The following is a 27129-nucleotide window of genomic DNA, read 5'->3' as shown; positions in this document are numbered from 1 at the left end:
CCTAAGAAGTCAGGCATTACTGTTGTTCAGAACGACAAGAATGAATTAGTCCCTACTCGTACAATCACAGGATGGCGAGTATGCATCGACTACAGGAAGTTGAACACAGTAACAAGGAAGGATCACTTCCCGCTCCCTTTCATTGACCAAATGCTAGAACGTGTGTCTGGACACAGTCACTACTGTTTTTAGATGGCTTTTCCGGTTATAACCCCATTTTGATTGTGGAGATTTTTGATGTTTGGGGGATAGACTTCATGGGTCCATTTCCCATGTCTGACAGCAAGTTGTACATCCTAGTCGCAGTTGATTACGTTTCTAAGTGGGTAGAAGCCATAGCAACCAGAACAAATGACCACAAGGTGGTACTTTCATTTCTAAAGAGAACATATTTTCACGTTTTGGTACCCCTAGAGCTATCATCAGTGACGGCGGTTCACATTTTCGTAACAAGTACTTTGAGTCTTTAGTACGCAAGTATGGCATAACTCACAAGGCTACTCTACTCCACCACCCTCAGACTAGTGGACAAGTGGAAGTGTCTAATAGGGAAATTAAGCACATTCTGGAGAAGACGGTCAACCCGTCCAGGAAAGATTGGTCATTGAGATTGAATGATGCTTTATGGGCCTATAGAACAGCTTATAAGACACCAATTGGCATGTCCCCCTATCGTCTAGTGTATGGAAAGCCGTGCCATCTACCTGTGGAATTAGAACATCGTGCCTACTGGGCAATCAAAGAGCTGAACTTTTCTCTGGACGAAGCTGGAATTCAAAGGAAACTTCAACTCAACGAGTTGGAAGAATTGAGAAATGAGGCTTATGACAGTGCCAAGCTGTACAAGCAGAAGATGAAGATATTTCATGACAAGCGTATTCTGCGCAAATCCTTCACTCCTGGTCAGAAAGTCTTGCTGTATGACTCCCGATTACATCTTTTTCCAGGAAAACTGCGTTCCAGATGGAAGGGTCCGTACCTAGTACGCACAGTTTTTCCTCATGGAGCTGTAGAGCTGAGGATGTCTCCAACAAGAACGTTTTCAAAGTCAACGGGCAGAGATTAAAGCCATTCCTTGAGCCATTTCCACCCGACATTGAAACAACCACCTGGAGGACCCAGTCTATGTGGACTAAACTGGTCCACTCTTTCCCTAAATAACCAAAGTTTTCCAAATGTTTCCCTAAAAACCAAAATTTTTCGTTTTCCCATCAAAACCAAATGTATCCCAACAAAACCAAATTTTTTTCCAAAAAGTCCAATCCCATTAAAAACCAAAATTTTCTTGTAGATAATGTGTTAGTTAAATTTCCTTTTGTGTATATTTTGTGCTCATCCATTGTGACTGCTAATATGATGGATTTTTGCCTTGAATAACGGAGTTTTAATCGAGCTGTCGCCGTACAATCGGGTATTCTCTCTCCTTTTACTCTACTCAGCATGTTCCTCTTCATATATTGTTTTATAATTCTTTCCATATTTTGAAACATTGAGGACAATGTTTAGTTTAGGTTTGGGGGTATAGAGTAGATACCATGATAATATGCTATAATTGAAAACGAACTCCTTCTTCTTTTTGAAAAAAATTGAAAAATCAAAATTCAAAAAAAATTAAAAATAAAAATCATAAAAATGGAGCTCATTTACCTTGAAATGTTGACTCTTGTGCAAATATGTATTTTTATTAGGAGTCTTAGTCTAGATATTTAGGCACCCTGATTCTAGCACAATTCACATAGTGATAAGAAATTTGCACGCGCACGATCTACCAATACATGTATGGCCTCGATCTTCAAGGTGTTGATAGGAAGTTACGATTGCCAATCACTTTAGAATACTGAACGAAACTGGACTAGCTTGTTCTTTGGTTGGTTGGGATAGAAGGTGGAGGTTACATTAAGAAAGACAACCATCGAATTTAACTGGGTGCATCAAAAAGGGCTACCTCTTGCAAAGTGTCATGTAATCTTTTGTTTCTTTTTGTTATGTATCAAAAGTGTTTCTTTCAAAAAAAAAAAAAAAAAAAAAAAAAAAAAAAAAAAAAACGATGTATATATTCAAAAAAAAAAAAAAAAAAAAAATATCAGAAAAATACAAAAAAATCAAGTATTTATCAATTCCATCCTCTTGTTCCAAAAATAAAAAGAGAATTCAATGTAAATAAGAGTCATGTAAATCATCTTTGTTTTTGTTTGTAAGCAAGGAGGGTGTATGCCATTGATGTACAACGCGAGTAATTGTGAAATACCTCCAACTCATTCACAATTCTCGTAAAGTCCGGACAGCTAGCTAGATTTCGACCTCAGTTCTTAGCCTGAGAAACTATCTCTTGGTGATTAGTAGTCATGACTTCAGATCTTTCTTTACACATGTGTAGATACACTTTACACTCTTATCACATGTCTTTTTTGTTATCAGTGCTAGGATTGTGCCTTCGATAGCTAGATTGACATCTCCATTTTGCTGTGAGCTTAACTGTTTTGCACATGTCACATTTGATGGAATCTGAGCTTATATTTTGACCTAGGTTTGTAGGCACACCTCTGGTAAACCTTCACGAGACTTCAACTCGTCCACTAGGGACACTTAGTGGTTTAAAAGGCTTAGTGCATACGCTAAATGCATTCGAGAGACCAGCGACAGTGGTATAGTTAGGATTTCCTTAGTTTTGTTTTACTTGAGGACAAGTAAAATTCAGGTTTGGGGGTATTTGATGAGTGCCAAATATTGTATATATTTATCCCTTTTTGTTGGCATTTAACTCATCTTTTATGCATTAATTCTACATTTTACCCATATTCTGTATTTTCATTGTTTTCAAGAATAAATATTTTTATTAATTAATTTTGCATTTTTAGGTAATAAATAAAGTTCGGATGAGTCGCGGAGCGAAAAGAGCAGAAAAGTAGTGAAAAGCCGGGAGAAATTACGCAAGGAAGCCGCGAAGAATGGTGCGCACAACCTCATTTTCTACACACAAAAGCGCCTCCGTTCTCAGCCGTCAGATCAGTTCCCAGAAGCATCCGATGGTCGCTCCTTCATAGAGCATCAAAATCTGAAGTCTCTGCCAAGCACCACAGCGCTGAAATTCCAAGCCTTCAGATTAGATGGTAGTTGAATCCAACGGTCGCTCCCTTGCTGTTCATCAACGTTTGATATCTCCGCCTTACACTACAACACCTAACCCCATCTAGAGCCGTTAACTTCGTTGTATCAAAAAATCTGCGGTCTCTACAAGCTTCACTTCACTCACCGTCCGATCTATCTACTCCATCTCCATCCAGGACTCAGCGTCAGAACATCAAGATCGAACCGCCTCACACCCTAGCGACCGAACCCATCCACCTAACCAAACACCACCTTCCCTCTCTCCAAACCATCGAACCCTCTCCTCCGCCATTACCCTCTGCAGAACCACCTTCCACCTGCCACCACCATCATCACCACCTCTCCCTGACCCCCCAAATCACTCCACTAATTTCTCCCCAACTCTATTCTACCTAAACCCATCACGTACCATCTCTTTAATCATCATTTACAACCTCAATTTCTCATCTCTCTGCCTGAAACCCTAGGTGAGAAATTGGGATATAATGATGATTAAAGCATCAATTGGAGCTCGAGAGGAACGAGAAGAAGCAGGAGAAGATTGGGTCGACGAGATGGAGCGAGTATCTCATCAACAGTAGGTAAATCAATTTCACCAAACCCTAGTTCTACTGATTTGGGGAAAATTGGGGGAAAACCAATTATGTGTAATGGGTATAAATTGGTGTTATGTGAAGTGTGTAGAAGACACTATTTACCTCTCTGGACTAGCCAGTAGAGAATTGAAAATTTTATGAACTAAAATTTTAGTTGTATGTTTACAGTTGCAATTGCTTCTGTTGTAGTTATTGTTATGTGCAATTGTGTTTAACTTATCTCATTTAGTGTATGTATGTTGCCACTTCATGGTTAGCATGAGCTAATCATCTCAGGCCAAGGCTCAGTGAAGCCTTGTGCACTGTCAAGTGTGAATGAGCTAGGATAGTTACTTCCTGTTGCTATGTTTGATTGTGCAAATGAGAGATGTCAATGTCATAGAGCCTGTGATTGGCTGTACTGTCAAAAGACAGCCAATGCTAGGGGTAGACTAGTGAGCAAGTTGGTGTTCTTCCATTTCTAGTTGTATGCTTAGGATGAACTAACCTAGACCATGTCACTTGATTAGGATACAAGGTGGATCATATGCTTTGGCTTACCCACCACTTCTCTTTTAATCAATCTTAATTTCAGTCACTTTTAATTTCAGTCTTGTATGCTTGTATCACCTGTTACTTTTCTTGCCTTTCATTTTCTTGCATTTTATAACTATTGTGCACTGAAGTCAGTGCACTGAACACAATCCTGCCTCTTGCCCTTGGCTGCCAAGCCTTGGTTGTTTGTTGCTTTTCTTAACTGCTTCTTTATTGCCTTTCCCTGCATTTTTGGTTCTTTGCTTATCTTTCCCTGCTTTGGTTCTTAGCCTGCTTCTCTATTGCCTTACCTTGTGTTCTTATTTCTCTGCCTGAAACCTTGCCTGCCCTTAGCTTATTACACATCTTAGTTAGGAAAACTTCTCATATGCTCCTCTCCCTGTGGACAAACCCTTACTCACCCTTTTATTACAAATCTTGACCTTGTATACTTGCAAGTATATTGTGTGCATCTCTAAGAATCACAACACATGGGTCGATTCTCCATAGGCTTTCCTTTTTCTCCCGGGAAGTTGCTTCAACCTGGGTGATTATCCAAGACCAGGTCTATCACGCAATTGCAAAAAGGAAAGCTCTTCGATATTGTTCTCCAACAAAACATCCCATAAAGAAAGACGAGACATGCCCAGGAGTGGAGCTCTGCATAAATATAGCTTCATCGACACTCATATTGTCTCCATTTAAACGTAACATCTGATTAGGGAAAGAGGAAAAGGCATTCGGCTGAACAACAGATGGATGGACCGGCGCCCAGGGACGAAAGTTCACCATGCTTACCTTGCCCAAAAAATCAATCAATTTTACACCTGGTTTCAAACGTTTCCCTGACCAACGGAGTATCCTAGCACCGTTGTATACTCTTGAGAATGCGACACTAGGAATAAGAGCATACTCATTGAAGTGCTCTCATAAGCATGCCTAGAGGAATGCGGTATGAACATGCGAGTCTACCTTCAAGTACCCATTGGAGACATACATATCGGATACTAAAGAATCAAGGCGGGAGTACAGAGAACCAAGTAACAAGATACCTATAGGAAGAGCAACGCCTTGTGCCAGTTTGATGGTGATGAGAATCAGTTTTGTTCTTATTATGTTCATATCAGAGGAGTCATCAAAAATATCTCTAGAAAACCACAGACACTGGAATGCTGCAATACTGAAGGTGTCATTCATTACCTAGTCTAGTCCTGGTATCATATGCCACCACTGAGACACCCACCAAGTATAAAAACACTTTGCATGATCATCTTTCAGGTTGTACTCCACTATTTTCTCGACCAGGGCCACACACCATTTTTCCTCTTCATCAAAGCAAATAAGGTCAAAATTCCCAACAACTAGAAGATTCAGCAAAACATCCACACTCTCCAGGGTGGTAGTCATCTCGCCTCACCTACATATGAATGTATAGGAGCGTAATGAGGACTGAAAAATCTTGAAGTCTACTGGAGAGGCTGGATATTCATTCTTCTGGAGGAAAAACCCTTATTATACGTTCAGAAGAAATCGACTGCATAGTCGGTTCATCCTCAAGGATGAGAAGAATCATCGCATTATTAGGATGAGTCCTGACAATCGTGTAAGCTATTGCGAAGAATTCTTAATAAATACTTATCCTTTTGAACTCGAAGCCATTGCTACCTCCTTGCTTCGCGGTGGAAATATATCCAGTAGAAGGATTTGTTTCTTGTATGGGGTTTGGGATGCTCGATCACTCCCCAACCGACCATGCCCTGTCCTACCAGCATACATTGATTCCCGGTCACTCCTCAACCAACCATGCACCTTGGACTGACGCTTCAGTCTCTGTTTGGATCAAAGCCAATCGCTTACCTGGTAACATCTGCCTCTTCTCATTGATTTTGTTTTGTCCGTCACCATCTAGTGCTTACCCCGCAACAATGTCACCGTTACGTACTAAGCAGGGAACTTAATGTTGATGATGGTTTTTAGTTCAAGGCTAAAACTATAAAACTCCATATTTGTATGCCTGCTTTCAACAAAGAAGTAGGGCTGTCAGGAAGCTGATGAGCGTCTATACCTCTCTACTTATATATGTACTGTGTAATTCAGTATTTACGAAATTTATTAGAGTAATATTGGTGCATGTTGCAACAATCCCAAAATATTCTATGAATTTCATTTTAAGCTCCTGGTCGCATTATTCATTAATGCAGATCCCGCTGAGTATTTATCCTATGCTATGTTCCCGACTGAACTCTTAACATTGACATGATATGACAATTAATGCTCACTCTCAGCGGAGTAGCATGAATTTGCCGAAGTGTCAAGGTTAAGATGCGCATGAAAATACTCAATCGGAGGCGCGTAGAGATGCGCTGCTCTCCAGGATAAAAAATAGTGATTTTGTATCAGCGTGAAAAATTCACCAAAAAATTGATTAATTTTGTGTCGATTCACAAAATTCAATTTTGACCTAATTTTGCAAATTTACAAAAATTAGGTTCCCCCCCCCCCCCCAAAAAAAAAAAAATGGAGCTTGTACGATATATCGATCCCTATTGGTCGAGACTAAACCTAGGAAATCTAGTAAACCTGCCCTGGGGCTAGTAGAAATAAAATTCTACCGAAAATCGGAAACCAGAAAAGGGAATCCGTGACCAATTTTAGCAGTAGCAAAACAGGCGCGCCCACGCAAATTGCCGGTAGGTTTTCCCTCGCTGGCGCTTTCCATCACCGACCGACCTTGCTCCAATTTGTTATCCGTCAACCCCTCTTCCCAACCAACCAATCACATCGCTCCTAGACTACCGGCTTTAATACAAATCGCTGGTCAAAGTATGCTAGTTGAACATCTTTTTTATCAAGGAAATTGAATTTAGACTGACCATGGAAGTCTCAAAAACGATCACGGCCGTACGACGATCGATTGGAAAGCCTGACCCCTTCCTAGCGCGACCAAACAAGTTCCATGATGTTCTCAGATGGGCCCTCTATTATCCCAGCCAATCAGAACTCTCCTAACCCGCAAGAAGTGTTCACAATCACTAAGCCGAGGCAAGCCAGTCAAGCGGCCCTAAAAGGGTCTTAATCAGGTTAAAACCGCCCATGGCAGTCTTAAATTGATAACAACCGCTCAACTTATGGCAGCTTAGATTCAAACATGGGCGACTAATGAAGTGTCATTATGCTCATCGGGGACCTATCTTTGGCCTTGATCAATCACGTCGCTCCTAGCCCGCAAGTACCTTTCTGAATCATAGGCCAAAGTAGGTGAGTTATGATACTTATAAAATCTAAAATAAATTTAACGACAACCAACAATCGTCGCAAATCATCGCAACCGCTCAAGTTAGCCGGCTGATTTGACCGGCCTAGATTTAATTTGAGCTAACCAATGAGGTGCCATGATGATTACCGTTCTTCCCTCTCCTCTGAGGACCGGTTACCCGTCCTCAACCTACATCAAATGGCTCTTGAAAGCTGCTCAAAGATAGCCGGTCATGCTCCAGATAGTCGGTCATGCTCCTTATAAGACCGTGAAATCCGCGACCGGTTTGGGTAGTCTATGAACAACGATGCTTTACATGCATCGATTATGCTTAAGCTGCTTGCTTAATAACGATATTTTACATGCATCGATCAAAGACGATATTTTATAAATATCGATTTTACAAATAATTTAATTATTTAACCTAAAAGCATTGTAAGCTATTTTTTGAGCGCCATCTCACAATAAATCTTATTCGTACGGATTGACTTACTCAAGGGCCTCATTCAGGTAAATCATATTATACGAGTAGGATTTTACATGGGATCCATAGTAATATAAATAATTCCAGTCATGACTAAGTGTTATTTCCTACAAATACTCAAGACATCAAACATGTGACAACTGGGTATGTATATCAGGGTATTCGTATGGCGGTTTACAGTGTGCGGCATGAAACACGCCCATTAAGAGAAAGTGCCCGGAATAATGGATAAGTGACAGGTAGAGGGGTAGTGGGAGTACAAACAGTCCACTCTTCCCATAACTATAAGATACAGTTTGCACCACTCACCCACGATCTCCACTACTTCACAACTCCCGCTTCCAGCGAGATCAGTGTGTTAGACTATGACTTGTATAAATAAGTTTTAAATCTATTTCAACCAGGAGGGTTATCAACACAATTATTCAGAAAACCATCCAGGATTCACAACTTACATTTTGCAAGCAGTCTGCATTCTGACACAAGTCATAAAACTACACTTTACAGAATTCATCATTCTGATCTCAACACTTTCTTTGCTTCTCCTCCCTAAGATCAACACTTCTCCTTCATTTTGTGACCGAAGAAAGCCTGGAACACCCATTCTTGGTTTAGTACAGGATTGTACAGATTTATCTCTCGAATCTAAAGTACTGCCGTGCAGTACATTTGTTTAAGGTTCATATTTGATTCTCACCGGGACACCCAATTTACCATTTTCTCCAGGATCAGTTTTTACCCTACTACAAGTGGGAGTTAAGTGATAGAAGACTTCTGACAGCAGGTGAAGCAACTTAAGATAACAGATTTCATCTAAGTATTTACATGCGTAGACTAGATTGATTGTAGGGGCAGAGATACTGGAAGAACTAAGTAACTTGGGGTTAGTTTACTTAGTCACAACTATATAAAGTTGTAGGTATCTTTGTATAGCGTTTCATTCTGAGAGAATTCAAAACTGGATTAGGTCTTGAGGTTTTTATGCATTTGCAGTTTCCTTATTAACAAAATCTTGTGTGTTGTGTGATTTACTTGACTTCCGCATTATATTGATTTATCTTTACAATTAAAGTAACTAAATTGTACATTAATATAACACTTGGTTTGATCTCATATTTTGGTTCTAATTTCAAACGTACTCTGATAGGCACATTTTTGTGTCTTATATAATCTCAATTGTATATATTATTAGTGCTCGATTTTATATTTATTATGGCTTTTTATGTCCCTGTAGGTATTTTTGGAGAAATAAGCTTTTGCGTCGAAATTGGCTAAAAAAATGGTTTTTCCATTTCCAGACATCTGCTAAAGGGAGACCAGCACAGGATAGGGGGAGGTCATCTTCTTCGTTTAAATTCAGAAAAAGGCGGGAAGAAATAACCAGAGAAGAACCAAACTTTCGATTGGATTTTGAAGATGTTTTAGTGAGATTCAATCACTGAAATTTGCTGGGCTGGACGTGATTCAACTAAAAAGGCCTTGTATGTGCGTTGGAATCAATCGAATTGGGCTGGATAAGCCGGAAAAAGGAAACAGAGTTTGAGTTTTGCACGGAAATTTTGTGGAATTATTTTAGGAATTCCAGGGAGACTAAACGCGTGATATTGTTTCCTAAGGTAGTATTCTATCTAAGGAAGAGTTTAGGATGGTTTGGAATTCTCAGAAACGATTAAGGAAGTCGGCAGAAGAGATTATTGCCGTGGCTTGCACGAAAAGAAAAAGAGAGAATTAATCACTATTTTTAGGTTTCTGAGTAGTATAAAAGGTGTGTTTAAGTCCCAGGGAAGAAAAGGAAGTTATTGGAGCAGTCACAGAGGAGTTTGTAACACTACAGAGGAGAATTGATCAAGTTGCAGGATACCCGTATTTCTGCTGCTGCTGCTGAAGAACATCCGTTTCAAATAAGAACATCGTCTCAAATTTGTAACTCTGCTACAATAACTTCTTTGTAACAGTCAGTCATTTGTTTTGCGACTCCAATACACCGTTGCAAACATTCATAGTTATAGTTTTTCATCTTTTAATCAACTTTTGAACCATAAACAAATATTTTGAGCAAGTGATTAATATGAGGAGCTAAACCCCATTGCTGAGGCGACGGAGGAAGCCATTTTTCCAATTATTATGTGGTAAATTCTATTTAATTTAATTTTCGTAATTCTTTTATGATTATTTGCACTGAACTGAAATCGAATATATGATTCTGATTAAGTGGTTGTGTTCTCAATTGATGGGTCATGCTTAGGTTAATCTTTTGATGGTCCATGCTTTCGATTTACAACTATTGTTTTGAGAATATACTTGTCTAGGCGAAAATATTAGAATCACTTTAAACGTAAAGAGTTGCATAAATATTGACTAGATTAAATCACATAAAAATTGGAGATTGGTGGAATCCAAAGTCTCAGTGCTTTTTATAAACTTGAATACAATTTCTTTTTAAGTTTTTTATTTTAATTTGTGTCTAAAATCGAGTCTACATAATCCGAGTTGAACGAACTTTACTACCACTTAAAAACTACATCAATTTTTGGCGCCGCCGACGCGGATTTGTATTAGGTTTTAGATTTATTTTATTTCTTTTAGAATTTTTTTTCTCTTTTACGCCTTTGGTATTTTTTGATTCTTTTCAGATTTCGAGCGAAACTACAAGGAAAGAAAAAGTGCTATAAAAGGAAAGCATCGCCAAAGAAGGAAAGAAAAGAGGAATCCGAAAGGAATGAAGAAGAAGATTTTGTATATAGTTATTTTGGTTTATTTTTAGAAACTGTAAATAGGGTTTTATTTTTTTGTAATTTTTCCTTTTATTTTTGGATACTTTTTGGACTTTATTTTTGGACTGGGACATTATTATTTTTAAACCCTACGAAAGGGTTGGTTTAAATAAAAACTGTGTGCAGAGAAGGACGGTGATTACGATATCGCCTCGGCCCCTCGGGTTCGTACATGACATAAGAGTTGTGGCCCGAGTCGACTTCAGCGGTTGTTCGCCCGTCTGGTACGAGAGGTAAGTTTTTAGAAACACCCGCGAATCCCCTGTCAGCGGGTTTACTGTATTCCTTCGTTTGCATATATGCTGAGGACTTGAAAACGGCTTCTTTAATTTCCTAGTAAAGGGCAAGGACTGGCCATACAAGATAAGGGTTCGGATTTCATCACCGTTCTCTTCTTTCCCGCCTTAGGAAAACGAAACCAAACGCGAACCTAAGCCTAAAATTTTGACTCGAACGAGACCGATAGGGTAACGAGCTTAATAGGAAAGTCGTTCGAAAAATATTGGTTACTCTTTTGAGCATACTTCGAAGTTCATGATGGTTTCTGTGAGTTGAATGCGTGATAGCGCCGCCTTGTAACCGGTGAGGCCTTGGGTATCAAAGCTCCACTGAGTTTCCCTCGCCTCGATTCAACTTACTTTGACTCAGATTGATTCCATAGGGGTTTGCTCAGATTGTAACGAGTTCCTTTTCGAAAGAATAGAAGCTGGTCTAGAAACAATCTAAGTGGAACCATCATGCTTTTTGTTTGCTAGAAAATTAGGTTTGATTTGGTTGAGTCAGCCTTGTTTTGTGATTGCATAGAATCCCAAATATTCCGATAGTGCCAGCAATGGCAACTTTTAAAGCTTTGTTGAACCCAACTAGGACTACTCGTCCTTCTTGTATCAGGTTAGCCGAAACTGAAGCAAATTATGAACTTAGGCCTGGGACCCTACATATGCTCCCAATCTTTTTAGGGAAAGAAAATGAAAACCCATACTTCCATGTTAGGGATTTTGAGGAAATTTGTAGTACCCTAAAGATTAGAGACCTTGATGATGATGCTTTGAAACTTAGGTTATTTCCGTTTTCCCTGAAAGATAAAGCCAAATCGTGGCTATATAGTTTGGCTTCCGGTTCAATAGAAACATATGAACAACTTACATCTGCCTTTTTGAACAAGTTTTTCCCTAGGCACAAAACATCGTCTATTAGGACGCAAATCTGCACATTTTCTCAACAGGAGGGAGAATCGTTATATAGGTATTTGGAATGGTTCAATGACTTATTAGCCCAATGTCCTCATCATGGTTTAGAAAAGGTTAGGCTAGTTCAAATCCTTTATGAGGGTTTAGATTATTCGACAACAACCATGGTTGAGTCTCTATGCATTGGTGGTTTTGAAAACCAAACTGTTGACGCGGCGATGGAATTTTTGAATGAAATCACCGAAAAGACCCAACAATGGGAATATTGTAGGGAACCCAAGAAAACAATTCTTCTAGGTAGAGGAAACGTTAATAGGGTATAAGGAGGCTATGAATCAGATGCCAAAATTGCTGCTATAACAAAAAGGTTAGAAGCTTTAGAATTGGGTCACACTAGCGGTGGAGTATAGCCTTTTTGGGAATGCCAGAATAATAAAGAGCAAGCAAATGCTCTCTATAATAACATTAGGTTTGATAACCGTCAGAAGTTTGACCCATATTCAGAAACCTATAATCCTGGTTGGAGAAACCATCCGAACCTTTCATGGTCTAAGGACTAAGGTCAGTTTAGTAATTCTAATGTTCCCCCAGGTTTTGGCTATACTAAGAATACTTCAGGATCAACTCAGGTTTAGAAAAATTCAATTGTCCCTCACTATCTGGATAATATTATTCCCAATTTTGGTTCTGGCGACGTAAATCTTATCGTTTACATTCATATGTAATTTTTCAACAGATGGGCTATCTATTTGGAGGGAAGATCGGAAAAAAAAAATTTATCCGGAAAACATTGTATTTGATTGGATCACCACAACACCACAAGAGGAGATATCGTCGTAATAACATATGTGATATCAAAGAGTATTTCGTCCCACTTTATAGTACATACAATACTATTTTACACTAGCATGACGCACAACATACAACGACACCCACAAAACTAAAATTATAACATTCTGTAAAAGTTGATGAAATCTTCCATAAAATGAGTTTTTCAGAAAGCAAGAAATTTAAGTAATTATGTAGGCTTATCAATATTGATAATGAAATTCACCTTGGTGCGCCATTGTATTATGATCATCTTACAATAACAAACCAAAAAGTGTAATTAAGAGTATTATTGATCGTAATAATGTTTCAGAGCTCTTTTTGTTGCTTGGGGAAGGAATTTTTGATTTAGTGCCAGAATTGCAAATTGAGGTGTTCGTGCATGATAAATTTGGATTACCCGATGCACTACAAAAACAAAATTAAACAATACTTAGATAAATTATGTAAGATAAACTGAATGTATCAATTTGAACTACAAACAAAATAAACTTACTTTAACTTCAAATTGGCTTTGTTTGACAGTAATAATGGTATTGTTCCCGAAAAGTTGTTATCCGCCAAGTTTCTACGAAAATGCAAGAAAATACAATTTATTATTTTTTATCATGGATTATTATATAGTACAAAAAAAAGCTGAAAGAAAAATTTGAACTTACAGTACTTTGAGCTTAGGAAATGTGCCAAGAAAATCGGGAATTTTTCCCATCAAACTGTTGTTGTGCAAATCTCTACCAAGTATAGAAACAAAAGAAATATTTAAGATATTTTATATTAAAATCGAAATATTATTTCTTACTGCAAATAACTTCATGACTTACATTGTTTCCAGAGCATCCATAGCACCAAAATCTGGTAAAGTTTCTACTAATCCAAGGTCATTAAGATACCTGTAAAGATTTATCATCAAGTCAAGTATAAAATGGATTTTAGTTAAAACAACGCCATTATTAATGTTTTTCAACCTATTTGTTGGTGTTTGACCAAGTCAAAGTGGTCAAAGAAGAAAAATATCATTTAACTCATCCCGTTTAAATGTTTCATGTTTACATTTTTGATAAGTTCATATCATTACAATGTGATGATACTAATGATATATATCTCCGATCAAATACACATTTTTTTTTATCAATTTTAACTAATGAATAATGAAATATGGATTATTTGAGGTGGCGTCGAATGTATTAATTAGAGTAATGGATGAAAAAGATGAGGACTGAAAAGGATAACCTATAACCAGCGAGGTGTCACACTAATCAATGGCTAATCTTACTCTTTCTAATGAATGGTTTATAGGCGTCCACAAGTTATATATATCTAATCTTAACCAAATTGAAGTTTTAGGGTTAACTGACGTCCGTTAACTTCAAAATTAATCTTGGGTACCAAACTTTAATATTGGACTTTCTGGAATCTAAACGCAGCTTTGGACACAAAGACGGGTACTAAAATCTAAATAACCCATTACAAAATTATCGTACGGGTAAAGTATTTGGAGCTTAAAATCATTTAAAACAAATCTTGGAAAATACTACTACTTTTTGAAAAAAATAAATGAAACGAAAATGGTTGGATGTATAGCTTAAGAAAAGATGTATTTCATGTTTTATATAATCTTTAAACACACCAGGAACTCCAAAATAAACATGTTTATGAGAGTGTCTACATATCCGTGGTAGTTGTCAGTTCAATCATGTTTTTCATATTTCACATGTATTATCCAGGTGATCATATTTCCTTCGATTCTAAACTAATTTATTGCAAATCACACCCTGTTGGAAGCTAGAGACTTTCTTGAAACATCCTAGATAACTTTCAAATCACACCCTGTAAACCTAAAACTAACTCAGATGATAAAATGACTTAAACGAGCCCGAAGGCTCATGCCAAAAAATAGAAAAATAATTAATTTCATATTTATATACGAATCTTCAAGCTCTCTTTTAATTCTTCAATTGATCATCTGTTTTTTGCTTTATGTATAAAAAGTTTTGGAAGGTTGTCTACAGTTTCCAAAACCGTATGATTTTACATAATTAGTACTAGTGTTATCTTGTATATCTCGAATCTGAAAAATGAATTGAAAATCTGTTAAATAACATAAACTAGCGTACATCCCATATATGTAGACTCATTCTAGACGTGAGCGTACACATGTATGTTGAAAGTTTCACATATCTTAACACGTTTTTATGCTCAAGAATAAATTGAAATATTTTTGCGGGTATACTTTCACTATCTAGGCCTCTTTGATTATTCTTTTTTATAATAACACCAAAGATATTTGATTATATTTTTTTTTTCTGAAAAATAAATTGTCCGGTTAAAATTCATTTTAGTGATTATTGCTTTTATTTATTTTTTTGTAATAAAATCCATTTTACTAAGTATTATTCTTGCCCTTTTTTGGTAGGAAAATCCATTATAGTTATTGAGAAGAAAAAACACACAACATGGGCCAAATGATAAAGCAATATATATTTTCACTAATCGTGATCAGCTAAAACATTATGGGCTAAACTAGTTAAAAGTATGCAGAGAAAACTAAAATCATGTCAAAAAAGTCTACGAGAATTGAAAAATCATGTTTTTAGAGCTGCAAAAACTTGAAGGATCGCATGATTATACGCATGAAATATAGTTGTTTTGAAGTAAAACTAAAACTCATTATTCAAATATTTTCTATAATCACTTGATTATTCTCATTTGATTATATCAATGAGTTAGTCTAGTTTAGTTGGATTAAATTGTAGCTACTGGCGGTGAGTTAGATTTAGAGTTTCAAAATTTTAGAGCCAACGATTCTGAGAAAGATAAAAGGGTATGGGCTTGAGTCTCTTTAGGGTTGTCTATGTTTGGTAAGAACGATTGTTTGGGGACCATGGTTTTTTTGGGGGACCATGGTTTTATTTTGGGTAAAGGCATTAGAAGTAATTTTAGGTCACCCCATATTTAGTTATTTATTTAATATCTAATTTACCCTCTTAATTAATTTTAGGTTATGATTAGTGAATGATTTAGTTAAAAACAATTAATGAGATTAAATTAAAAGATGTGTTTATTATTAGTTGAGTAGAATTATTGAGAGAGTAGAGTTAGAGAAGATGAAGGAGAAAAACATGGAAAATAATTTTTTTTTTTCCAATTCACTAAGTTTGAGTATTCAAATGATGAAAACTCATCTGATTCTTCATCTCCATCCTCTCCTAGAATATTTGTTAATCTTCAAAATGATCCGGATTTGAACTGGATTTTGAACAGTTCGATTACTTTATATGAAGAACAAGTAACCGAACTCATCTCAAGCTGTAGTTTGGTTGCCCCGTGAGATGAACAAGTAACCGAACTCATCTTAAAGTGTAGTTCGGTTACTTGTTCCAAATACGCAGGTTACCGAACTCTCAAATAATAGAATTTCTAGGAGTTACAGCGTTATGTTCGGTTAGTTCTCAACTAACCGAACTTTGGTGTACAAAGTTCGGTTGGTTCGCAAACTGCATGCACTTTTGATCTAACCGAACTTTACGTAATATAAGAGCATATAAGTTTACAAAGTTCGGTTCTTTCGCAAACTTGAACCTAACAGCTAACTAACCAAACTCTGAGTTCGGTTTCTGCGATAAAATTGTGAAGTTACCGACCTTAACAAACAAAAAAAATGTGAAGTTCCAGCGTCTATTGGCCAAGTTCGGTTACTTTGTAGTTTTAAAAGTTTTTGCGAATAAACCGAACTTTATTGGCTAAGTTCGGTTATTTTGGAACTCAATATAGTGGCCACAACAACACAGTTCGGTTAGACTGGATTTGTTTTTTTTCGGTTCTAAGCGTGGAGTTCGGTTACTTTGTAATTTTAAAATTTTTTGCGAAACAACCGAACAGAGAGTTCGGTGACTTAGTTTTAAATCCAATAGAACCGAATTGTTCTTTGTGTTCTTCATTTTCAAGAAGTTCGGTTAGTAAACTAGGGTTTTTTGGAAAATCGGCCTAACCAAACATAGCTCTGTAACTTCTATTAAAACCCTATTTTGATGATTTCTATTCGATTGAAGCAATCAAAATCAAATTAAAGTGAATGGTTTGTTGGAAAATACCTCCGGAGTGGTCCCATGGCAGAATCAGGTTGCGACTGACGTCTTTTATACTCGATAAAATTATTATGTAACCGAACTTAATTGTGATTGCATTGATGTTGTTACATTTCTTAAATAGGCGTTGGCGGTGGTGGTGGGAGGAGGTGGTCGTGGTAATCGGTGGTTGGTGGTGGTGACAACCGGAGCTGGTGGTTGTGGTAATCGGCGGTGGTGGGCGGTGGTTGGTGGTGGTGATAATCAGAGGTGGTGGTGGTGGTAATCGGCGGTGGTGGTGGGAGGAGGTGGTGGTGATATATATAGGTGGTTATTAGGTTGGTTTTAAATTAAATTAGGTTAAGGGTAGGTTAGTCATTTCAATGTTTTAAGACACCCCTTATCACTATAAGGAAGGTGGCTTAATAAAATCATGGTCCCCTCAAACAAATCATGGTCCCTAAAAAATCATTCTTTGTTAATTGGAGTGGGCTTCTAAAGGGTTGTGTTTGTTTGTCAATTGAAGTGGGCTTCTAAACTTTGTTGGTGTTATTCTATAGAATCGTTTTTTTTTGGGCACAACCTATTTTTCATGGGGACCATGATTTCAACTTTGGGTGGTTATTAAGAAGTAATCTTGAGTCACCTCTTATCTAAACATTTATGTTAATACCAAACTTATCTTTCTTAGTTAAATTGGTTAGTATAATGATTAGTTAAATAATTAAATTAAGTTAATTAGTGATTAGTGAGGTTAGATTAATTAGTTGAGTGTTTTTAGACGAATAATTTTTGAGAGGAAGAAGATTTTTTTTTTTAAGATGGAAATGAGGGTTTTTGGTACTTAGGTATGCTTCAAATTTAGTTAATGTTGCTTGGATTGGCCAAAACTTTCGAAACAATGAAAATTTTATAAGCTGATTTCGGCTATGACAGTAGAGTTCAACTACGAAATCTGAAGAACAGGTAGCCGAACTCTTCTGCTAGTGTAGTTCGGCTAATGGTTCTGAAGATGCAGGTAGCTAAACTCAGTTTTAATAGAGTTTTTTCTTTCAGAGAAAAGTTCGGTTAGGAGAAAAAAATTGCAACTTAACCGAATTAAAAGTTCGGCTAGGAAAAAAAATTGCGACGTTACCGAACTAAGAGTTTGGCTAGGAATTTTTTTGCGACGTAACCATAGTTCGGTTAGGAATTTTTTTTTTGCGACGTAACCGAACTTTTCTCAGAAAGAAAAAACTCCATTAAAGCTGAGTTCGGCTAGTTCAATAAATTTTTTCACATAATTCCTAGCCGAATTTTTCTCTGCAACTTCCATTTTCAACTCATTTTGATGATTATTACTCATTTTTCAACCAAAAATGAATCACAAGTAATGGGTTGTGGAAATTTTTTGAATCGATGATGACAAGGTAAGGGGAAGAAGAGAAGAAGATGAACCCTCTAAAAATAATGGGTTTGTGAAAAATTAAATTTAATGGGTTTGTTATAATTTTGATTTTGTTGTTAACGATTTTGTTATATATATATATATATATATATTTGTGGTTATTAGGTTAGTTATAAATTAAATTAGGTTAACGGTGGGTTAGTCATTTCCACTTTTAGGACACCCCTTATAACTATAGAATAAACATTATTATCACATAATGACCCCCGCCAAAAAAAAAAGGATGGTGCCAAAAAAACCGTTCATTCTACGGTAGTCATGTGATAGGGATTTTTCTTACAAATTTCTTATGAGAAGAAAAGCTTCCTTCTATAGCAATCATGTGATAGGGGTTTTTCTTACAAATTTCTCATGAGAAGAAAAGCTTCATTCTATAGCAATCATTAGGGGTGCACATACCCTACCCATCTCCGTCAACTCTATCCTATCCGCCAGTTTTTTAACCGTATCCTACCCTATTCACTATTTGGCGGGTAGGGTGGCGGGTAAAGATTTTCTTAACCGCCAGTAAACGGGTAGGGTGGCGGGTATATGCCATATCCTACCCACCCTACCTAGGGGTGCACATACCCTACTCATACCCGCCAACCCTACCCTACCCGCCAGTTTTTTAACCGTATCCTACCCTATCCATTATTTGGTGGGTAGGGTGGCGGGTAAAGATTTTCTTAACCGCCAGTAAACGGGTAGGATTACGGTTATAGGCCATATCCTACCCATCCTATCCATTGTGCAGCCCTAGCACTCATGTGATTGGGGTTTTTCTTACAAATTTCCTATGAGAAGAATAGTTTCTGCATTTACATTTAAAATATAATTTGTAATATTATGTTATTTAAATTATCTTTACCAAGCAAAAAAATACTATATAGAGCGAATGAGAATAAAAAGGAAAAGGGAATATTGATAAAGTGCCCCCGTTTTCTGATACCCATAAAAAATTAAGGCCCCGTTTTTTTTAAAAACTTTTTAAAATGCCCTTGTTGTTTGCTTTCACGTCTCGGGCCCACATGTTGAGTCAATAGTCGTTTACCAAGTAAAAAAAAACGAGTTAAATTACCATAAAATCCACAGTAAACCTAAATCTGAGTGAGAGAATAAAACTCATCTTCTTTCATTCAGCCGAAAATACTCTTCTTCCTTCTCTTCTGTTTCCGAAAATCAAGAGCTTTTATTGGTGGTCTGAGTTGGATGAGAAGCAAAAAGTAAGGGTTTAACAGTTTAGAGATCAGTGGAGTATTCACCAAACGAAGTTTGAGAGCAAAGAAGAAAAGGGGTTTTGGGGTTCCTGAATTCTCAAAGTTCGACAGAGAAGAGGGTGCTGCTAATCGAATTACAGAAGAAGAATAAGTGGATTTGAATGAAAGTTTCAGAGAAAGGGATAAATTGAGGTTTTGTGGTCAAGTAATAGATGGGTTTGATGAGTCGAGAGGCTTGGAAGGAAGAGAAGAACATGGAGAAATAATACAGGGTTAGGGTTTGATTTGAGAAGAAATTCATGGGGTTGTGATGATGATTGTGCTGATGGTGAATGAAATTAGATCAATTGATGATGATTTAGGGTTCTTAGAAGAAGAATCTAGGTCGATTTCATATTCCAGTGTTGAATTGATTATGTTCGCTGTTGCATCTCTTGGTAAGTTTTCATCCATGTTTATATCAATATCAGTGTAAATGGGTTGTTAATGCTTCAAGGAAAGAGTCTAACTTGTAAAGTACTATTGTTTTATAGATTTGTTTTTATCTTCTTATCTTTATTGCTATATCACTGTAATGGATTTGAATCAACCAATGTATTGGGGATATACTGTTGTTAGGACAAAAAGTGTTTGTGTAATTGACTCACTAAAAAGTCAGTGTTGATTGTGGTTGTGTTGTTGCCAATTCGTATTCTGTTGGTTCAAACACTTTGCAGATTTTAGTCTCACAGGGTGGCTTTTTGTTTTGTGATAGGGAATATGAAGTCTCTTCCGTAAGATATTATGTTAGAGATACTTTCTCGGTGCCACTTGAGTCTGTTTGCGAGTGCAAACTAGTATGCAAAATGCACTTCAGTCGTCAGCTTCATCGGCTTTATGATAAATATGACAATAATGACGATATGGCTGCTACAGAAGAGGTTGGTCTCCTTTTTGAGATCTAGAGAAGATGTTGATAGAAGGGGTTCAAACCATGAAGTTGATGCTGATGTTGTTCTGGTGAGTGCAGGTGGACTTACATGATATTGCAGGTGGCTGCTTAGATGTATGCTTAGGTCACATGAGGTGGATATGCTGGTGGCAGTTGGTATGAGCTGAATTGATTGTTCTCGAGTTGGTAATGCAGTTGCAGTTGGAGCTGTTGAATCTGTGACTGAGATGAAGTTGCAATTAATGTTGCAGCTGGATGTTGAGATTGTTCGAGTCACTGGTGAATTTTAGAGATGGAGAAGAAGATGTTCTCTGTTGGTGATTGTATAATGGAATGGGTTGCAATTGCAGTCCATGTTAATGGAGGAGATGAACTGTAGATGTATGCTTAGGAATGAATTGGTACAGTGTGAATACAAGACTGAGAAAGTGATGGTTTGATGTTCAATAGATGTATGTTAGGAATTTACAGAGAGGTGTTGCTTGAATTGTAAGGATTTGAGTTGGATTGCTTAGCTCAAACTGGTGACATTACAAGCTGAGTCAAAGATGGAAGCAGAGAGGGGTCTCAACTGAAGTTGCAATGAGATGGTTGGTGATACTTTCATGGCTAGGTAGTGATGAATTCAAGCTTTAATTGACGAAGATGTTGCTGTTGAAGCTTAATGGTAAGCGGAGTACATGATTTTGCTGGTCTGGAGTAAGGGAAGACAATGGATGCGCAGGTCTGAATTGCAGGTGATGGTGAGCAGTTGTGGGATTGAAGCTATAGAAGACTGAAGAGATGGAGGTAATTATGGAGTTGGTATGGTGAAGCTGCAAGAGCTGTATTTGTTGCAATTCATGGAAGTAATGTATTGCAGGTAGTTTTGAGGTTGTGCAGTTGGGATTTAAATCAAGGATGAAGCAGCTGAGAATACAGGAACTGAAGAAGCTAGAGAAATGCAATGATGTGCCGAATGTATATGAACTGAGCATGAGAATGGTTGAATGCATGTTGGTGGACTGGTTTGTATTGTAGAGCATGGTGAAGTGGAGTTGATTTGGAGCAGCAGAAGAAGGGGCCATTATGACTGGGACTAGACTCGACTCGGCGTTTCAAATCAGTGACTCAAGAAAATCCAACTCTACTCAGGAGAAGGGGATTTTTGGATATTTTGACTCTGCCACCTAAGCGTTAATAACTGTTAACTGGCGTTTACCGTTTTTTTTTTTGAATAAAACTGTTAAGGCAAGGGTACTTTAACAAACTTAAAACAAACAAACGGGGACATTTTTTTAGTGTAATGTTAAAAGTGGGGATACTTTATCAAAAAGCCCAAAGAAAAAAAAATCCTTTGTTTTTATTTTTTATTTTTCATGAAACCCACATTATTTTGAATTTTGTTACGTAAGTGAATAATATCAGTGAAAAGTTTAAAATACGGTGCTTCATCTCTCAAATAAATAAAAAATACATACCCTTTGATAACTGTTTGGATATAAATGATTATTTAGGTCAATACCAAATCGTAGATGGCTAAAAAATATCAACGGTTAGGTTTGCTACCATTAGCTTAGGTTTTGTTATAGCTTACAACTACCACATTCTGAGTATTATAGCTTCCCCGAGTTTATTTGTGTTTTTCACGTTTGTTCCCAACACGAATTCAAACCTAGGATGCAGCTTATAAATAAAGAAATGTAAGAGAAAGATTATTCTTACAGTGCTGTAATGCGAGGAGAATCTGCATCAGCATTACATGCAACCCAATCCCAAGTGTAAGGTGAAGGTAAACAAGGATCGCCATTCCAATCTCGAAGTTGCACAAAACTCTTTTGCAATAAACTCAACGAATTCACTAAAATAAATTTTATAAAACAAGTTAAGAAACTCCATATAGTTCAAGGATTTGTAGAAAAAAAGAGAGAGAATTACCATCATCTGAATTGGTTCCTTGAACTAATTTATCACCAATGGTATATCCTTCAAGGGCATTGATTAATGGAGGAAGAGTTGAATCATTCGTCGGTACAAAATCAATCGAGTATGAAGAATTGGTGGCAGAAGAAGTCACATTGAAAATGTGGACCTCATCTATGTCTCCTCTGTGAGGTGGAATCACAGCGCCCTTAGGACGAATACTAGTATGGAGTTTATTGTTCACTAATATATAAAATGATCGTTTCTGTGTAGCATTTAGTCTATGCACTTCTGCAAAAAACGCATTGTAATGGACAGGAACTTTAGGATCTGAAACTCCAGTATGCGCCATATTTCCAAATGAACTCAAATGCGTCTCTCGTAGAACCTTAGGAGGATTATCGAAATTTTTGGGTGACATGTAGACAGGCGGGGAGGACGTGTTACTTTTTTTAACCTCAATCAATTGTGTAAGTTCTGAGCTTAGACCCTCAAGAGTTTTGGCGTCGTCAATGTTGACATTTCGATATAACGAGTTGCTCCTAACCCTACTATTAGTGTCAACTGGCCCCCAAATTCGATCATAAGTATCTTCAGGGTACCTACATGAACATGATCAACCAAGGTTTTATATATTGCGAGTATTTATTCATGCATATGGAGTTACTCAGCAGCCCTTGCAGGTGGAATATATAAATGCGCGTACCTTATAGTTGTGTTGGCACCAAAAGCAATTCTTTCAAAGAAAAACAGTGGATAAGTTGAATCCACATAATGGTAAGATGATCGATCCACACTTCTGACTTCTAGAGCTGATATAAACGGAATGTTGTCTGGTTCCGTCTGAGCAAGACATATGTTTATATTGTTTCCATTGTTCAATGAATATATCATTTCTGTATATATAATATCGTCCTGATCTGTAATAATTTGTGACCAGCTATTCCCATTGAATTGAAGATTGAAAGTCGGCGGATTCAACTTGTTGTCATAGTTACCGTAATAGAAACTAGCTCGAACAAGGACTCGTTCAACCGTTGTAGAATCTTGGGCTTTTTTATCAATATCTATGGAATAGCAGTTCTTTTTACGAGTTGGGAATGCTCTAAGACTGCTCATAACACGAGAGTCCCAGGCCTCTACATCAGGTGCATCGATCATAACTTTATGAGTTTCTCCGCTTCGTATGTAAGGATCATCCCCGACCCATACGATTGAATTATCATCAGTGTAAGGTTTCAATGAAGAAGAACCACAATCTATGCTCAAAAAAACTGTAATTACAAACAATAAAACGTTAGTACTCGATGAGCATTTAATGTAACAATAATGTAAAATATTAGAGATTAAGAGTGATGACCTTCTGCTTCTACTGGTACAAGGACCAGAAAACATGAGAAATGCGAAAAGAGTGAAAGAAGAAGAAGATTGAGAAGTAGGGAGTTCATGTTGTAATCTTAACTTGAAAAGATTGGGAAGTAGGGTGCCAGTAACTTAGAGAGGGAGCTTATATAATTTTTTCATCTGAAATGGATAAGCTTCAAGTCTGAATTTGTTAACTACAAGTTGGTACTTAATTAGTGCTTAATGTTATCAAGGTGGTGCGGTGTGTTCTCAAATGGTGGTGATGATCGTGGACAACCACCTTGTAGGTGTTGGATCAAGTCGTAGTATGACCACATCAATGTAAACAAATTCAAAGGCTTGTAGCTGTAGCTGCAATTGCTGTATTTATGGTCATTTGTAATTTAGGGTCGTTTGGACTTCAAGTCGCGATAAATTGTCTAGTTTTGCATATGGGTCTTTAGGGCTATTCCCATGCACATGTCAAGCAGCTGATTTTGCCATTTTAACACTCATTATGGGTATGCCAAAGTGGTAAACATATTTTCCTAAAGCCTATTCCTATGCACCATGTTAAAAAATTCTATTTGACATGCCATGTGGCATGATAAATGATTTTTCCTACTATGATATATATGACAAATTTGATTAAAAATATATATTTTTCGGAGATAAAGAGACTATCGCTGGAGATGGAAAGACCATCGCCCGATAGAAACTCCATCTTGTACGCCTATATGCATATGAGTTTGACACTTTGGCATACTCGTAGTGGGTACTAAAGTGCCAAATAATAGTGTTTGACATGTGTATAGGAATAAACATAAGTACCAGAAATACCACTTAGGCATACACAACAGAGTCTCTAACGAGCGATAGAGTGTCCATCGTTATATGATCATAGTATCGCTCGTTTGTCATTCCAGCGCCATCGATAGTCAAGATGTCGTTCGCTGAGTTGTCATCCAACGACTGCAATTTCCCCCCTCTATAAATACCCAATTCAACGAACACCATCTCAATTTCAAATTCATTTTAACATGCCTAGTATTCGCATAACTGAAGTGGCTAGTGCTCCCTTCACTCGAGAAGAAGATGTTTCTCTAATTCAATGTTGGATTTCAGTTGCAAGCAATAAAAATCTCAATTTAGAGACTCTTAACTTATGGGACACTGTGTTTCATAGGTTTATGACGTTAAGTCGTGTAAATTCAAGAAGAACAAATGAGTGTCTTCAAAATCGTTATTATTTCATCAATAAGGATATGAGAAAGTGTGCGCAAATTATGTGGATGATAAAAGGGGATCAAGCTGGGTTGTCAACTGAAGAACTAAAAATTAGTGCTCATACCAAATTTGCTGAAGAGAACAGAAGATGGTTTATTCATGAAAAATATTATGAACTATATAAGGTTCACGTGCAGGGATTCAATTTTTATTAAGTATTGTGTTATGCAATTAAGGTTAATTATTAATAAACTGTAAAACTAGTTTCAATTTTAACATTAACCTAAAAGATAGTTTTCGAATTAAAACAAAAATATTATATTAGAAACATTTATACTAAGTTACGCCCATAAACTACTCATTTCCCTAATAGTTACTTCCCTGACCAAAGATCCAATTGCACCCGTTCTCTGGATCAAGAGAGTGTTGTTCAACATATCAGTTATTGAGCGGTTTGATACTGACTTGGTGATCGAGTCTCATCAAAATCATCATAACCTTGATAGGCGACGGGTTCACTCGGGGACATGATACAAATCTTGAAATGCATGAGGTTTAAATGCTAGTGCTCGATGAAATGGTTGAAATGCTGATGCGATTGAGGAAATTGGGGTAAAAAGATTCGTTTGCCTAACTGTTTTAATATTCACACCATCACCAGGAGTCATAGTGTTTGTTGGAAATTGGTTAAACAAATGTCCAGGAGTTGTATCCATGTCAATTTCTGCATCAGCTGCATGCACTACCTGAGTATCTAACACTTCATATGGAGTAGAACTTTCTGGTACATCATGCATATAATAAATTCTCAAACTTGTTCTTTCACTTCTGCGACTTCGCTGACTTGATCCACTGGGACTCATACCTCTACCACTGGTTATCATACCTCTAACACTAGGACTCATGCCTCTACTACCAGCAGGACTCATACCTCTACTACCAGGACTCATGCCTCTACTACTACCATGACTTGTACCTGTACTATCATGACCGAGACATCCTGGACTCATGTCAAACATCATGCTCTCCCTCACTTTCTACAACTCATCCAAGTGGAATCTCTAAAATCCCTGTAGTAGAGCACGATAATCGTTCAACTGGTTCTGATACTGCTCAGATGTAGCATTGACCCCCTAGTATGGATAAATCCATTAAAGTGCACTGAAAAAAATTGGATGAGTAACAATCTGTCCAGATATGGTGGATATAGTATGTACATCCAAGAAAAAGATGGTATAGTCGACGATGAACCCGCTTGAGTAGGATATGCAAATGCGTCGCCCATCTCTGGTGGAGGTTGGGAAGGAAAAAATTCATCACCAAGTGGCATCCTACTTGAATAAAGAATATCTATCCGACTCAAATGTTGCGGTTGTATCAATATTGGGCTTGAAAATAGTGTTAAACCAATATAGGCAGCGAGTTCTGTCCATTGGCTCCTGGATCAAATTTTCAGCTTCTTCCCAACGACGATATTCCCTTTTCTATGCAACTGAAGAAGTAGTCTTTCAACGTAATACCAAACACCCTTTCAGAAATAGGGTTGTATAACACAATCATTTTAAAGCTTAGATGTAGCATTCTCTGAACTTGTTGTTCTTCGAACTCAGGGATTTCTTCATATGGCATGGAGATAAGGTTAAGGCTTGTTCTATTAAACTGTTGAAGCCTTTGGACAATAGCAGCATGTTGACCATTTTCAATCTGTTCTTGCCAATTATCAGAATAGTACTTCAGTATGACCGGAAAAACATTTTTGGGATTGGTAAGAGAAGGTTCTAAAGCTTGGAAATATGTATACCACCAATACTGAAAATAATAACATTGTTGGTTAATAAATTTTCATTGTCAAAATAATAAATAAATAGTGTGAAAAATATTGGTTCTTACCTCCAATACTCTCCAAAAAGCATTAAAACTATCCTTAATACACGTCGAGCAATTACCGAGGAATATGTAAAGCTCTGATAAAATTGGAGACCCCCGGTCATATGTTGGTGCTTTCTCTAAATCTTCAAATACTTCAAAAAAACTGACTAACACCACTGAGCTAGCATTTGGAAACAGACATTGACCTATTTTCCACAACACAAACAGACGTTCGAGCTCCTCATAATTCGCAGGGAACAAATATTGACTATTTGTTATCCCGTTCCCATTCATTTTCCTAGCATAACGTTGCAAAAAACTTTTCAATCCAGCCACTTTTAAACCATGTGCTTTTATTTGTCTATATGTATCATTTCCTTCTAAATCATTGGAGTAT

At 37.2% G+C, this 27129-nt stretch overlaps 1 protein-coding gene and 1 long non-coding RNA gene across 2 annotated transcripts; one reads left to right on the top strand and one right to left on the bottom strand.

Annotated features, from left to right (window-relative positions):
- Nucleotides 1-19363: 19363 nt before the first annotated feature.
- LOC113290146 lies at nt 19364-21735 on the top strand. The gene is made up of 2 exons (XR_003331440.1): nt 19364-19896; nt 20214-21735. It is a non-coding gene; the product is annotated as an uncharacterized LOC113290146 (long non-coding RNA).
- Nucleotides 21736-22090: 355 nt separating this feature from the next.
- Nucleotides 22091-23740, bottom strand: LOC113291819 (probable LRR receptor-like serine/threonine-protein kinase At1g05700). Its single transcript, XM_026541309.1, has 4 exons — nt 23653-23740; nt 22999-23566; nt 22308-22894; nt 22091-22230 (listed from the first exon to the last, which is right to left on the bottom strand). The coding sequence occupies exons 1-4, from the start codon at nt 23738-23740 to the stop codon at nt 22091-22093; spliced, it is 1383 nt and encodes a 460-aa protein (XP_026397094.1).
- Nucleotides 23741-27129: the final 3389 nt, after the last annotated feature.

Source organism: Papaver somniferum, chromosome 6 (genome assembly GCF_003573695.1).
Source record: "Papaver somniferum cultivar HN1 chromosome 6, ASM357369v1, whole genome shotgun sequence".
NCBI lineage: Eukaryota > Viridiplantae > Streptophyta > Magnoliopsida > Ranunculales > Papaveraceae > Papaver > Papaver somniferum.
Note: the sequence above shows the minus strand (reverse complement) of the source record. Positions and strands in the feature narration are given on the sequence as shown.

Bases quoted from the DNA above. Each gene is read 5' to 3' on its own strand.
- LOC113291819 (XM_026541309.1), bottom strand. From the start codon at position 23,740: ATGAACTCCCTACTTCTCAATCTTCTTCTTCTTTCACTCTTTTCGCAT. The intron at 22,895-22,998 runs GTACGCGCATTT...ATGTTCATGTAG, and splicing joins GGTGCCAACACAACTATAAG to GTACCCTGAAGATACTTATG. The intron at 22,231-22,307 runs GTAATTCTCTCT...AATTTATTTTAG, and splicing joins AGGAACCAATTCAGATGATG to TGAATTCGTTGAGTTTATTG.